General features: G+C 39.8%; 1 protein-coding gene across 3 annotated transcripts in view; it reads left to right on the forward strand.

The window, feature by feature from the left end:
• Positions 1-15,857, forward strand: part of MICU1 (mitochondrial calcium uptake 1) — a 255,844-nt gene that overhangs the window by 205,627 nt on the left and 34,360 nt on the right. For all 3 annotated transcript variants that reach the window (XM_053586212.1, XM_053586213.1, XM_053586210.1), the window contains exon 9: positions 14,220-14,357. In XM_053586212.1, the coding sequence (XP_053442187.1) occupies positions 14,220-14,357 (138 nt within the window). The remainder of the gene's footprint in view (positions 1-14,219; positions 14,358-15,857) is intronic.

The following is a 15,857-nucleotide window of genomic DNA, read 5'->3' on the forward strand; positions in this document are numbered from 1 at the left end:
CGTGAGAAGAGAGATAGGCACTTTTAAAGATAAGGTAAAATAATACAAATACACTCTTCTCTAGGTCACAGACCTTACTTATTATAAGAACACAGAGACTTAGGAAAGTTGGGTGTGTTTTGGAAAGATCAGTAGAGCCAAAAAGAGAAGTAAAGTTTAAGGATCTGTACAAGTAGAAGAAAGGAGACTATATCCTACCTAGGGAAAATGAAGTAAAAGCCCAATCCCTGAACATAAACCAAGTTTTCACTTAAAGCCAAGTCCTCTCCCAGCGGATGAACATTTCTTTTGGAACACAAGATGTCTAAAATTGATTGGATCCTCCTTATTGCAGAAGGCTTTTATTTCTGTATTTTATTGCTATGATCTGTATTTTATTATATATGATCAACACATCTTGAGGGAGTTTGTCGTATGTTTTAGTGAGTTGATGACTAATTTGCATCATGCTGGGCCCACTAAAAATGTATACCATCCTTGCCTCTATTAGACAGGTTTTGATATTCTGATCATCAGTAGTAATGTGCTGTAGTAGTCTACTGAGTTAGAGAGTTTTCTTCCTTTATCAATAACAGTGATGGGTGAAGAAATTTTTGCTCTCTCTTCAAGGTTGCTTTTGCTATTTAAAGGTATTGATTTGGCTTTTATTTCTTCACTTCTATTTTTATTTTCTTTATTGAATCACTCATTATGATGAGGAAGCAATAAATTATGCATTTAAGCCCAAAGTAAATTCTGTATTTTAATTATAATCATTATCTAACAGCCTTTAACTTTGGCCACTTCCTCCCACACTGTCACACCTTTACATAGAATCAGCACATCAAACCTGGTATAGAGGCATTAGGCATCTAGTAACAAACAAGGTAAATCTCCAGCTCTCTTTTGAATGCCAACAAGCTGTCAGTAGTACTTGGACAAAAGGAATGTGGGGATCTGCTGTCTTTTCATCTAGAAACAGTAGGTCCCAGAGTGCCATCTATAGAAATTATAGAGTCAGAAGAAAACAAATTGACATTCAAGTAAGAGAAAATAGTAGTTTACTTTTCTATTATAATTACTTGTTGGTTCTTATCTCCTGAAATTAAAGCTTTATATTTTTTTGCCAATAGTCTTTCTGTTTCCAAAACTCTTGTGATCTCATATGAAGAGTGCCCTTGAACTCTCTGAACAACGTTGAGCCTCTTAAATCCCATAGGAATATATTGTATAATGCAAGGCAAGGGTTTTCTTCATGTTATTAAAAGCAGAAATTGGGCTTGGCACCCATAGCTCAGTGAGTAGGGCATCAGCCACATACTCTAGGCTAGCCGGTTCAAGCCCGGCCCAGGCCTGCTAAATAGCAATGACAACTGCAAGCTGAAAATAGCCTGGCATTGTGGTAGTAGTCCCAGCTACTCAGGAGGCTAAGGCAAGAGAATCACTTAAGCCCAAGAGTTTGAGGTTGCTGTGAGCTGTGACGCCTCAGCACTCTGCTGATGGCGACATAGTGAGACTCTGTCTCAAAAATAAATAAATAAAAAATAAAAGCAGAAATTGGATATAAGATCTACTGAAAGAGTTATTTTAAAGGAAAAATAGCTTGAAATTTTTAACAGTTTCTTGTGGTAACATTAACTATAATATATAGATTGGTTAGATCTAATAACATTCCCACATTCCTGTTGGTTGGATCTAACAACATTCCTACATTCCTTTTGTCTAAGCACTACTAACAGCTTGTCGGCATTCAAAAGAGAGTTGGAGATTTACCTTGTTAGTTACTGGTAGCTAAGGCCTAAGGCCTCTATACCAGGCTAATCCAGAGTTGAAGTCTTATTCATATTGATCAGGTCTTAGGAAAGATAACCAACAAATCTTATATAATTTCAAATGTTATGTGAGTTTTAGATAGTTTAAAGTGCTATGTGAGTTTTAGATAGTTTAAAATGCTATGTTTGGAAAGCACTTGGAATAGGAGGTGGCACATAGTAAGTGCTATGTAAGTGTTTGCTGTTATAATGATAGAATATGGATTATCCTTTAACAATCTGGGAAAATTTTCTGAGTAAGGATAATAGCCCTGTTAGTCCTCTTTTCTGTGGAACTGAACTATTTTTCCTTTCTTTTCACTCCATGCCCAATAATGTACATTTAACCTGGAAAAAAAGAAGTCGACTGGATTAAATTTACTCAATATTATTTACCTCTATAAGGGAAATCTGATAAATTAGATTTAAGTCACTACCCACCCACTCCCACCCCCATTCTAGTCTAAATTCCCAAGCATTCAGAGTAATTAAAAAGTCTACACTGGAGGTCTTTCCTTTCCTTTCTTTTCTTTTCTTTTCTTTTTTTTTTTCTGAGGCAGCATCTCACTGTGTCGTTCTTGGTAGAGTGCCATGGTATCACAGCTCACAGAAACCTCCAACTCATGGGCTCAAGCGATTCCCTTGCCTCAGCTTCCTGAGTAGCAGGGACTACAGGCGCCCACAACACCCGGCTATTTTTAGAGACAGGATCTCACTCTGGCTCAGGCTGGTCTGGAAACTGAGCTCAGGGCATCCACCTGCCTCAGCCTGCCAGAGTGCTGGGATTACAGGTGTGAGAACTTTTCAAAACAAACTTAGCTGATGATCTAAGATTCGTTCTAAGAATTTGTTTTGTTCTAAGAATTTAATCATCATTGTTTGATAATCAAGGAATATGTTTTAATAGGTTACGTTTCCTTGTTTAATAAGTTATGTTTCCTTGTTTAAAATGGAGAAACTGTAGGCTCAGCACCCATAGTTCAGCGGTTAGGGCACTGGCCACACCAACGATGACAACTACAACAAAAAAATAGCCGGGCCTTGTGGCGGGTGCCTGTAGTCCCTGCTACTTGGAAGGCTGAGGCAAGAGAATCGCTTAAGCCAAGAGTTTGAAGTTGCCGTGAGCTGTGATGCTACAGCCCTCTATGGAGGGTGACATAGTGAGACTCTGTCTCAAAAAATGAAGAAGAAACTATTAGATCAGTATTTAATTAGTTTCTTGTTTAACAAGGAAAGAAATAAACTAGTGAAAGAACTTGCAAAGAAAAAGATCTATACATGTGGCAACAATTAAGATTTAAAATTTCAAACATATAATGCTGAAAAATACTTAAGAGACCCACAAACTGCAACACATTAACAGAAAGCAAATATTTCAAATCTTAAATTTATGAGACAAATATCAGCATCCCTATTGTTAAAAGAAGCAAAGAACATAAATAAAAAAATTCACAGAGGCTGGGCATGGTGTCTGAGGTGGGAGGATTGCTTGACGCCAGAAGTTTGAAACCAGCCTGACCCCATCTCTTAAAAAAAAAAATTCACAAAGGAAGAATATCAATGTCCACCACATGTTATAAAAATAGTCAACCTACTTACCAGAGAAATACTAATTAAATGAGTTACCTTTCCTTTGTTTTTTTTTTTTTGTTTGTTTGTTTTTTGAGACAGTCTCATTCTGTGCCCTGGGTAGACTGCCAAAGGGTCATAGCTCACAGCAACCTCAAACTCTTGCACTTGAGCAATCCTCTTGCCTCAGCCTCCCAAGTACCTGGGACTACAGGCACCCACCACATCACCCAGCTAATTTTTCTATTTTTAGTAAAAATGAGATCTTGCTAGTGCTCAGGCTGGTTTTGAACTTCTGATCTCAAGCCATCCTTCCATCTCATCCTCCCAGAGTGCTCGGATTACAGACATTAGCCACCACACCCAGTCCCATTTTTTCTCTAGCAAAGATTTTTTTCATTATATTTGATATTGTTAAGAATACCAAGAAATGGGGTGGCGCCTGTGGCTCAGTGAGTAGGGCGCCGGCCCCATATGCCAAGGGTGGCGGGTTCAAACCCAGCCCCGGCCAAACTGCAACAAAAAAATAGCCGGGCGTTGTGGCGGGCGCCTATAGTCCCAGCTGCTCGGGAGGCTGAGGCAAGAGAATCGCGTAAGCCCAGGAGTTGGAGGTTGCTGTGAGCCGTGTGATGCCACGGCACTCTACCTGAGGGCGGTACAGTGAGACTCTGTCTCTACAAAAAAAAAAAGAATACCAAGAAATGCATATTTTCATTATACTAATGGGATTGTAAATTGATACATCTTTCTGGAAATTAATCAGGCAAAATACATCAACAGCAACCCAGAGTTTATATCAATCATTTTTACACTCAAGAGATTGGCAAAAATCAAAAAGTCCAAGTGTTGGTAAAGATGTGAAGCAATAGGAACTCTTTTACATAGCTGATAAAAATATTGGTGTAATTCTTTTGGAAAATAATTGGGCATTATCTTTTTTTGTTTCTTTTTTCAGACAAAGTCTCAAGCTTTGGGTGGAGTGCCGTGGTGTCACAGCTCACAGCAACCTCAAACTCTTGGGCTTACACGATTCTCTTGCCTCAGCCTCCCAAGTAGCTGGTACTACAGGCGCCTGCCACAGTGCCTGGCTATTTTTTGGTTGTAGTTGTCATTGTGGTTTGGCCGGCCCAAGCTGGATTCGAACCCGCCAACTCTGGTGTATGTGGCTGGCGCCCCAGCCGCTGAGCTACAGGCGCCAAGCCTATTGGGCATTTTCTTGACGAGCCAGTGGTTCCACTTCAAAAAGACCCTAAACTCATAAATCTTGTTCCTTTTTCACCAGAAAACTTACATAAGAATGTTCATGACAGTAGTATTCATCATAGTAAAAAGTTGACAATAACTCAGATTTCCCTTAAAAGGAAAATTGATAAATAGTGGTATTTTCAAAGCAGTACAAATCTGTAACAGTAAAAGGGAAAAAGCACAGTTAAATGTATTAACATGGATGAATCTTAGAAATATAATGTTGAGCTGGGCACAGTGACTCACTCCTATAATCCTAGTACTTTGGGAGGCTGAGACAAGAGGATTACTTGAGGTCAGGAGTTTGAGACCAGCCTAAGCCAAGAGCAAGACTCTGTCTCAACAAAAAATAGAAAAAGTAGCTGGATGTGGTGGCATTCCCTGTACTCAGAAGGCTGAATCAGGACAATCAGCCCAATAGTTTGAAGTTGCAGTGAACTATGATGAGGCCACTGCACCTCTGCACTATAGCCTGGGCAATAGAGTGATACCCTGTCCCAAAATAAGAAAGGGGGGAGTGAGGAAGGAGGGTAGGAAATAATGTTGGTTGAATAAAGCAAATTGAAGAAGAATATATCCAGTACGATGCCATTTTATAAAGTTAAAAAAATCAGGGCAGCGCCTGTGGCTCAAAGGAGTAGGGCACCAACCCCATATGCCTGAGGTGGCGGGTTCAAACCCAGCCCCAGCCAAAAACTGCAAAAAAAAAAGTTAAAATCAGCAAAACTAAACAATATGTAACTTAGTAATACAAACATTTGTTTTAAGCTATTAAAAATCATAATAAGACACTAGAAAAAGAAATCCACATGGTAGTTACCTCTTAGGGGAAGCAGGATCATGGGTAACTGTTGTACTGATGCTTCCTCGTTCAGAGTAAGTAGTGGGCTCGTGGTGTTTTATTACTATGCTTAATAACTTGTCCATTGAGTGTATTATTGTGTTTATATCAAACATTTCATAATAAAATGTTTAAAGAGCCTGCAGATTTTTATTTCATAATTTCTAAGTTCAGAAAAAGTTTATCACAGTGATATTTATCATAGCCGAAAACTGAAACAACCTACATATTTAACACCTTTTTTTATCTTGCCTTGTTCAAGAAAAGATTTCAGAAAGCTTTAAAAAGTACATTCAGTGAGACAAATGTAAAAACTTACTGAGAAATTAAACAAAGTTAAAAGAAAGAAGAAAGTAAGAGAAAGCTAGGAATAAGTTAATATGAAAAATGCAAGTCATAAAGACTCCCGTTGTAAGAAGTGGGCCACAAACTTGACTCTAAACTCTCCAGTAACCCGGGTAAAAAGAGTCACACTGCCTTTAAAATAAGTACAAACCAACTGTTCGGTTATTGAGACCAGAGAGGAATTTCTCCCCAGATTAACTATGTGGCAAGTTACTTAACTTCTCTCTGTTTATGTTTCCTTGTCTGTAAAATAAAATAATAGTAGTACCTGGTAGATAGCACTCCTAGAATTATCTAAGGTAAGTTCCTGACAAATAGTAAGTACTCACATCAGGCACAGTGGCTCACGCCTGTAATCCCAGCACTTGGGAGGCCTAGATAGGTGGATTGCCTGAGTTCACAGGTTCGAGACCAGCCTGAGCAAGAGTGAGATCCCATCTCAAAAAAATAGCCAGGCGCTGTGGCGGGCACCTGTAGTCCTAGCTACTCAGGAGGCTGAGGCAAGAGAATTGCTTGAGCCCAAGAGTTTGAGGTTGCTGTGAGCTGTGACACTATGGCACTCTGCTGAGGGCGACAAAATAAAAAAAAAAAAATAGTGAGTATTCAAATGTTATTGATTAGCCTTAAAGAAAGGCATTCTCAAGACTATCCTTATAGAAGGCAGTATCATGGAAGTAAATACTGAGATAAAGGTAGAAATATTCGCTGCCTCATATAGGAAATCTTTCCAAGAGTAGGACAGAACTATTGTGAATCTTCTGGTGTATTGTCTGTGTTCATTCATTACATGTTATTGTCTTCTTCCGTTATGCCAGGTTTTCTGTTTAGTAAACATAGGCAAGATACTGGACTTATTAAGCTGGTGTTCTGCTTCAACCAACTCTAAGTAGGTTCGTTTTAAAATCACTTTAGGGTGCCGGCCCCATATACCGAGGGTGGCGGGTTCGTGCCCAGCCCCGGCCGAACTGCAACGAAAAGATAGCCGGGCGTTGTGGCGGGCGCCTGTAGTCCCAGCTGGTCGGGAGGCTGAGGCAGGAGAATTGCCTAGGCCCAGGAGTTGGAGGTTGCTGTGAGCTGTGTGAGGCCACGGAACTCTACAGAGGGCCATAAAGTGAGACTCTGTCTCTACAAAAAAAAAAAAAAAAAAATCACTTTAGGGTGAAAAAAAACTTTTTGCATTTAGTTTTTCCACTCTTCAGATATGATAGTAGTATTCTGTAATCAAAGACTGAATAAAAGCAATTATGAAAAGAAGGATAAGAAATAGTAATTTAACTTAGTTAATACTGACTGAGAACAGAATAATCAATTGAGGATTTTAGCTGATGTGAGGTCATGGTGATAAAATATTAATTGCTACATTTAGTGCAGACTAGGCATCTAAGTCTATGCTAATTTCTTTACACATATTTCCCACTTAATTATTACAACAACACTATGAGGTTGAGAATATTTTCTCCATTTTTTGATAAGGAGATTTTGGAGCCTTAGAGAGGTAAGCCAGCCAGCCAGCAAGTATGAGTTCAATTTGGAATTTGGACCTAGGCCTTGCTGATTCTACAGCCCATATTCTTAGTCACTTTAATATATTACCTTCTAGGCCAGGCACAGTGGCTCACACCTGTAATCCCAGCACTCTGGAAGGCCGAGGCAGGTAGTTTGCCATAGTTCATGAGTTAGAGACCAGCTTGAGCTAGAGCAAGACCCCATCTCTAAAAACTGCTGGGCATTGTGGCAGGTACCTGTAGTCCCAGCTACTTGGGAGGCTGAGGCAAGAGGATCACTTAAGCCCAAGAGTTTGAGGTTGCCGTGAGCTAAAGACTCCATGGCACTCTACTGAGGGCAATAAGGTGAGACTCTTGTCTCCAAAAAAAAAAAAAATATATATATATATATATACATATATCTTTCTGTGAAATGAAACCAAAACTTATCAAACCTTGAAACCCTTTGTTCTTAGATTAAAATATTTTCCCTTGACACCCTCAATCAAAAATATCTGGATTTTTATTATTCTATAATAAATGCATTTATCAGTCTTATTTTCGTCCTGTTTTGGGCTGTCAGAGTGGAAGGTTAACCTTTTCCTGGTCTGACTATACAATTGGTACTGACATCATTTAGTCAATTGATTTGATTACCAGCCCTAACTTTCTTAAAAACAATTTTAAAATGGAAGGAATCTTTGTATTTAAAGTAGAAAACTCTAGTAGTTTAATTTAGTAATCTATAATTTCATGGTCCAAGACTCTAATGAATGATTTTGCCCATGCTGGGGACACTGAACTGTATTGCCTTCATTCCATACTATGGGCCTTCTTCCTCTTCTTACCAGTAAGTCAAAAGACAACCACAGTTAGTATTTGCAGTGAAGATGCCTCTTATATTTAAAGATCAAGAAAATTAAGGCTCCTGACCATCTAACCTGGGGCTCGCGATCTCCTCTGCCAATTGCAGAAACATAGATTTCATTCATTCATTCATTATTTATTTATTTATTTATTTATTTATTTATTTTAGAAACGGGTCTCAACTGTCACCCAGGCTATAGTGCACAATCATAGTAACGGTAGCCTCCAACTCCTAGCCTCAAGTGATCCTCGTGCCTCAGCCTTCGAACTAGTGGGGACTACAGACACAAGTCACTATTCCTGACTCAGAAACATAGCTTTCAATTCAAACTATGAAAGGCATATGTCCTGCTTACTGGGTAGGTTTATACTAGAGAACCTCGCTTATAATCATTTTTCCTTTTGGTGGGCTGAATAATAACAGTTATTCAACAGTGTCATGGTTAAGATCTCAAAGCCACATACAATCAGTCTAAAAAACATAGATGTGTTCAGCTCAGTGGCTTGAGATCACCATGCAATCAATTTTGTGCAGTTCAGAAACTTAAAAGCCTATCAAGAAATTTATCATTCCGCTCTTACCCTAAGCGGCCTGAGGTGATCTGTGAAAATGGTTCGCTATTCACTTGACCCAGAAAACCCCACAAAGTCATGCAAGTCAAGAGGCTCAAATCTTCGTGTTCACTTTAAGAACACACGTGAAACTGCCCAGGCCATCAAGGGTTTGCATATACGAAAAGCCACCAAGTATCTGAAGGATGTTACCTTAAAGAAACAATGTGTACCATTCCGACGTTACAGTGGTGGAGTTGGTAGGTGTGTCCAGGCCAAACAGTGGGGCTGGACACAGGATCGGTGGCCCAAAAAGAGTGCTGAATTTTTGCTGCATATGCCTAAAAATGCACAGAGTAATGCTGAACTTAAGGGTTTAGATGTAGATTCTCTGGTCATTGAGCATATCCAAGTGAACAAAGCACCCAAGATGCGTCGCCGAACTTACAGAGCTCATGGTCGCATTAACCCATACGTGAGCTCCCCCTGCCACATTGAGATGATCCTTACCGAAAAGGAACAGATTGTTCCCAAACCAGAAGAAGAGGTAGCACAGAAGAAACTGAAGAAACAAAAACTTATGGCACGGGAATAGATGCAACATAAAATAAATGCAAATAACAGTAAAAAAAAGAAAGAAAGAAATTTATCATTTGGAAATATTTGTAAAAGGGGAATATTATTCAGGAGGATAGATAAAGTCTCCTTAAAGATAACTGATGAAAGAGAATTAGGTTGAAGTTTGCATTTTTGGAATATATTAACCTCAAATGTCTTTACTAAATGAAGACCCACTTGCAAATACTAATTTCTTTTTCCTTTTACTATTTTTTTCTAACTTTATTTTTAGCCTTTGTTCATAGTACATGTTTTCTTTTCTTCCTGGTTTCTCATCTTCTTTAAGTCATTTCATCTGGAGATGTGTGGACCATCTGTCCTTCCAAAAGGACAGGGACAAGGATGGGAACAAGAGACACAATGTGAACAGAAAGCCAGGAAAAATCTTCCAGGCATTTTTTTGGCTCCACTTTTCTGGCCCCTCTTTGCCTGCTCTGCAGCCCCCTGGGTAGCAACAGAGAGACAACAGCTTGTATCCACTTTAGAAAGTGGCAATGGCTGCAGAAGGGAAAATGCGGGGCTGTTAAGCTCTCATCCTAGATACAGAAAAGCAATGCAGATGGTTGGTGGTGTGCTAGAATGCACACCTCCTGTGCCACAGGATCAAATAGAATGGAATTCTTGTCATTGAAGTGGAATGTAAGAGGTTCCAATACAAAGTGAACATATGTTTGGTTATGTAAAATACGAGCCAATGATTTGAATTGCTTGCAAATATACAATTAGAAGTTGTCTACATTGTGATAATTTTGTAATAACCTCTGTCTTTCCCCCTCTTATGACCTTGGGGATTTGTTGCATGCATATGGCACTGCAGGAGGCACCCACAGAACTGTCCAGGCTTAAGATACAGGTTAAATATCACATATCCAAAATGCTTAGGACTAGAAGTGTTTTGGAGTTTGGTTTGTTTTCGATATTGGAAAATCTACATAGTACTGACTGGCCAAGCATCCCTAAAAAAATCCAAAATCCAAAATGTTGCAGTGATGGGTTATTTTGAAGTGTCATAGGAAGAAAAAAAAGATTAAAAAACAATGAATGTTCTGATGAACATTTGCTTTGAGCGTGATTGTTGAGCATCATGTTGGTGCTCATTTAGTTTGGGATTTTAGAGCATTTCACATTTTTAGATTAGGTATACTCAGCCTATATGCACTTGACCACTAGAGCAACATGATGTCTAGCTGTTGACCTTGAAAATTTAGCCCTACATGATATTCCTTGAGATACTACCTTCAAAATTCCCTAGCCTTAACACAGAAGATGTTTAGTTAATAAATTTTGAATAAATAGGGCATTAGTTAATCTTTTTTCCATTAACAGTTTTTTGTGTAAAGCTCTCCTTGGCCCCTTCAGCCATGTTTAAGACCTCAGAAATAGGCTGGGTGCTGTGGCTCACACCTGCAATCCTAGCACCCTGAGAGGCTTAGGCAAGCGGATTGCCTGAGGTCAGGAGTTCAAGACCAACATGAGCGAAAGTGAGACCCCGTCTCTACTAAAACTAGAAAAATAGCCAGCCATTGTGGCAGGCACCTGTAATTCCAGCTACTCAGGAAGCTGAGGCAAGAGGATGACGTGGGTCCAAGAGTTTGAGGTTGCTGTAAGCTATGATGACACAACAGTAGTCTACCCCAGGGTGACAGAGTAAAACTCTGTCTCAAAAAAAAAAAAAAGACGTCAGAAGTAAGGTAGTCTTGTGTCAGAAGAGACGAATAGCCTAAAAGAAGAAGTGCTGCCCCAAATCAAATTACAGAGCTAAACTAGTAAACATGAAGTGGCCATACTATGCAGATAAGCTCAATTTTATGGTTTTTAAGCCTTTTATAATCATTTAAAAATAATAAGAGAACTCATTACCAAAAAACAAGTCTAAATTTTTTTTTTTTTTGAGACAGAGTCACACTTTGATGCCTTTGATGGGTAGAGTACCGTGGTGTCACAGCTCACAGTAACCTCAAACTCTTGGGCTCAAACAGTCCTCATGCCTCCGCTTCCCCAGTAGCTGCAATTACAGGCACCCATGACAATGCCCAACTAATTTTTCTCTTTTTGGTAGAGACAGAGTCTTGCTCTTGCTCGGGCTAGTCTCGAACTCCTGAGTTCAAGTGATCCACATGCCTTGACCTCCCAGAGTGCTAAGATTACAGGCATGAACCACTGCACCTGTCCTCAAGTCTGAATTTTCCAAGAACATTAGTAAAAATGCTAATCTGAGCATTGGAATTGTTACTTGGGGATCTTTGCTGGTGATAGTTTTTACTGTCTAACATAAAACAGGTGAGGCTTTGTGCCCCTATGGAGAACAGGGAATAAAAAGGCCTTTCATAGGCTTTGAGCAAGCTTTAGCTGCTGCCAGTGTTATGAACAAGAAACATTTCAATCACTCATTTATCTTGTGAGATGGAGCTGCAAACTCATCTAAATCAAACTCATGGGATTGCCCCACAGCTGGGAAGTCTTCTGGATAAAGATAGGATGAACACTCTAAATTGTTAAAGCCTCCCCATGAGACTGTGTCTATGAGCAAGACCCCAAAATGATATTTTAATAATAGCAACAATTTACTGAGCACGTACTATGCGCCAAGTACTCTCACCCATATACCTGAAGAGCAAGGGCCACAGCTTTCTTTCAGTTTCCTTGAAGAGGCCCATAAATGAACTTTTGCTCAGGTATCAGATTTCACTAAAAATGTGATGAAAATATTGTAAAAAGTATACCCACTTAAAACATTCTGTCAGTCCTCCATTGTATTTCAGGACGGCAAATTGAGCCATAAATGAAATTGAATCCTGAAAACTTTTAGTATTGTCAAAAATTAAGCAGCTGGGGTGGCTCCTGTGGTTCAGTGCGTAGGGCACCAGCCCCATATACCGAGGGTGGCAGGTTCGAACCTGGCCCTGGCCGAACTGCAACAAAAAAACAGGCAGGCGTTGTGGCAGGTGCCTGTAGTCCCAGCTACTCGGGAGGCTGAGGCAAGAGAATCGCCTAAGCCCAAGAGCTGGAGGTTGCTGTGAGCTATGGCACTACAGTACTCTAGTGAGGGTGACAAAGTGAGACTCAGTCTCTAAAAAAAAAAAAAAATTAAGCAGCTGTATAGAAGTGATGACAAACATGAAATATTGAGTGCTTGAACTGAAAAAGAGGCTTTCACTTAATATTGATGGTGTTGATCTCTTTGGAAATAGTTTTGCTTCTCACTTAAATGTGACTAAACCTCCCATATAAGATTATCAAAAACGTAGTGCTGTCCTGTAGGATACTTGTGTGCTAGTGCAGAGAAGTAGGAAACTTGTGTGATGTTCAGAGATAGTCTTTGGGCCCAAACAGGGCTGAGTTTGAATCTCAGTTCTGTCACATGTAGCTGCGTGGTGTCTCAGTTTTCTCATCCACACAGTGGAGCTACTAACAGCTCCCTAGTGCTGTTAACGATGATTAAATGAATGCGTATATGGGTGAGAGCACCTGGCGCATAATATGCACTACTATTAAAATATTATTCTTATGTCTTGCTCATAGACACAGTCTCACCAGGGAGAATAAAATTAAGGTGTATATCAACTTACGAAGGTAACTGAGAAAATGAGAATTTTCTCCTCCTTTCTTACACCCCCTGATGAATAACACAATGCTAAACAACTAATGGATATTCAAGAAATGCTTGTTGGCATGACCTTACTTAGCAACATCTTGTGTGTATTTATGCCCTTCTTAAGAGAACAGAATTATGCCCTGCCATGTAGGACTCTGAAATTTTCCAGTAACTTACTTTCTAATAATTAAAGTAGAAATGTTATCCTCAAATGGTTTTGCTTCCTAATTGGTTACTGGGCTCATCTTTAGCCATTTTTATAGTTATAAATTTATAAGTATCATTAACATTGCAGCTGGGACTGAGATAACTTTCTTTTTTTTTTTTTTTTTGTAGAGACAGAGTCTCACTTTAAGGCCCTCGGTAGAGTGGCACAGCACCACACAACTCACAGCAACCTCCAACTCCTGGGCTTAAGCGATTCTCTTGCCTCAGCCTCCCGAGTAGCTGGGACTACAGGCACCCGCCACAACGCCTGGCTATTTTTTGGTTGCAGTTTGGCCGGGGCCGAGTTTGAACCCGCCACCCTCGGTATATGGGGCTGGCGCCTTACCGACTGAGCCACAGGCGCCGCCCGAGATAACTTTCTTGTCTCCATTTTTAAGTGAAAATCTTAATTTTTTGGTATCACTTAGATTAACTAGAAGTCCTTTGTACTTAAACTTTGTATCTGCATATTTAAATATATTTATTTAATATTTTTCTGTAGCTTTGTGGTATATAAGTTTAATGTAGGCACATATATTCTTTTTTTTTCTCAAAAAGATTTGCTTACTATTTTAGGGAAATTTTGAAAATGTATTAGTCTTCTTTGAAATTCTTAAAAGTGTGAGTGCATAATAATATTAAGTACAGATTGAAGAACTGATATGACGGTACATGCATAATTGATCAAATTTACAATTAGTTTTAAAGTCTTATCTGAGGAACAGGAATGTGGATGATCCAGAGAGCACTTATTACTAATAATGGCATGAATTTGTAAGGAGCTTTAAAATTGTTTGCATTTTCATAACCATATTTCTGTTTTGTGAAGTATATGAGATGCTACAGCAGTGCTGTTTTATCTAGAAGGAAATGGAGGCCCAGAGTAGTTGAATGAATTTCCTAAAGTCACAGTGAGTAGCAAATCTGGGATAAGAACCTAGATCTTATGTTTCTCAATAGTTTTTCCAGATCTTGTTGAGAATTATAGCTCAAAAACACAATGCCAGCCATCAGCTCTCTGCTGTCTTAAACAATTGGTCATTCTATGTTCCGTATGAAAATACTTTCCATTGACTCCAAGAACACTCTTTCTGTTTCCCTCCCAGTTTGAACGCCATGACCCTGTGGATGGGAGAATTACTGAGAGGCAGTTTGGTGGCATGCTGCTGGCCTACAGTGGGGTGCAGTCCAAGAAGTTGACCGCCATGCAGAAGCAGCTCAAGAAGCACTTCAAAGAAGGAAAGGTAGGTAGTTTTGGCCAGAGGAAGAAAAGAAACCAAGGCATGTACGGTTATTACAAAGGTGTTAACATAATGATGAGAGTATGTCATGAACCAAGGATCACAACTAGTTCATCTCTGGTACCTGAAGTCCAAAGGGAGAAAAGAGATGAGCAATGGGTGAGGGAAGAGGTAAGGGTCCAGAATAACCCCAGGTTTCTTGTTCAGGAAGAGGGTACCACCATGAATTGAGATTGAGAATTTTAAAGGAGAGACTAGTTTAGATAGTAAGATAACGAGTTCAAATGTGGCCATACGAGGCCTGAAGTAGATTCAGGAATTATCAAATACACTGTTAGAGTTAAAGCCGTAAGACTGCCCAAAGGGGGATGTTAAAGAGCAGAACTGTGGGCCAAGGAAAAAAACTACTGGAATACCACCATTTAAGGAGCGTGGGGAGGAAATCTTCCCAAGAAGGAAGAGGGGTCCTCAAACTGCGACCCGCGGGCCACATAAGGCGGTGTGATTGTATTTGTTCCCGTTTTGTTTTTTTACTTCAAAATAAGATATGGGCAGTGTGCATAGGAATTTGTTCATAGTTTTTTTTTTAAACTATAGTTCAGCCCTCCAACAGTCTTTTAAACAGTGAACTGGCCCCCTGTTTAAAAAGTTTGAGGATGCCTGGTCTAGACAGAGGGAGGTTGCATGCACAGAACTCTGAGACAGTCTATCAGTCTGCTTGGGCTGCTACAGCAAAATACCACAAACTAAGTGGTTTCTTTTTTTTTTTTTTTTTTTTAATAGAAATGGGGGGTCTCACTCTTGCTCAGACTGGTCTCAAACTCCTGAGCTTAAGGGATCCTCCCACCTTGGCCTCCTAGAGTGCTAGGATTATAGGCGCAAGCCACCACACCTGACCCAGACTGCATAGTTTTAACCAGAGAGATTTATTTTCTCACAGTTCTGGAGTCTAGAATTCTGTGATTAAGATGCCAGTCAATTTGGTTTCCGATGAAGGCTTTCTTCCTGCCTTACAGGAAGACACCTTTCTGATATGACCTCACCTGGGCATTATTCAGTGTATATGCATGGAGAAAGAGAGAGAGATATCTCTGAGAACACTAATTTCATCAGATTAGGGACCCACTCTTGTGACCTCATTTGACCTTGTTTTCTCAAAGGCCTCATCTCCACAAAACCACACTGGGCACAGTAGGGTCAGGGCTTCACCACATGAATGGGCAGCAGGTCTGTGTGACAAATGTTCAATCCATAACAGGCAGGAAGACAAATCTGGAATTTGTGAAGAACTGAAAGGGAACTTGTGTGGTAAAGCATACTGGGCAAGGAGGAGAGTGGCCTGAGATGAGGTCAGAGAGATGAGAACCAGAACATGCAGCACCTTATAGGCATGGAAGGAGTTTGGAGTTTATTCACAGTGGAGTGGGAAGCTATTAAAGTGTGTGAGCAGTGAAATGACACGGCTGTATGTTTAAAGAGATAACTCTGACTATTTTGTGGAAA

The sequence above is a fragment of the Nycticebus coucang genome, chromosome 3 (genome assembly GCF_027406575.1).
Source record: "Nycticebus coucang isolate mNycCou1 chromosome 3, mNycCou1.pri, whole genome shotgun sequence".
In the NCBI taxonomy this organism is placed as follows: domain Eukaryota; kingdom Metazoa; phylum Chordata; class Mammalia; order Primates; family Lorisidae; genus Nycticebus; species Nycticebus coucang.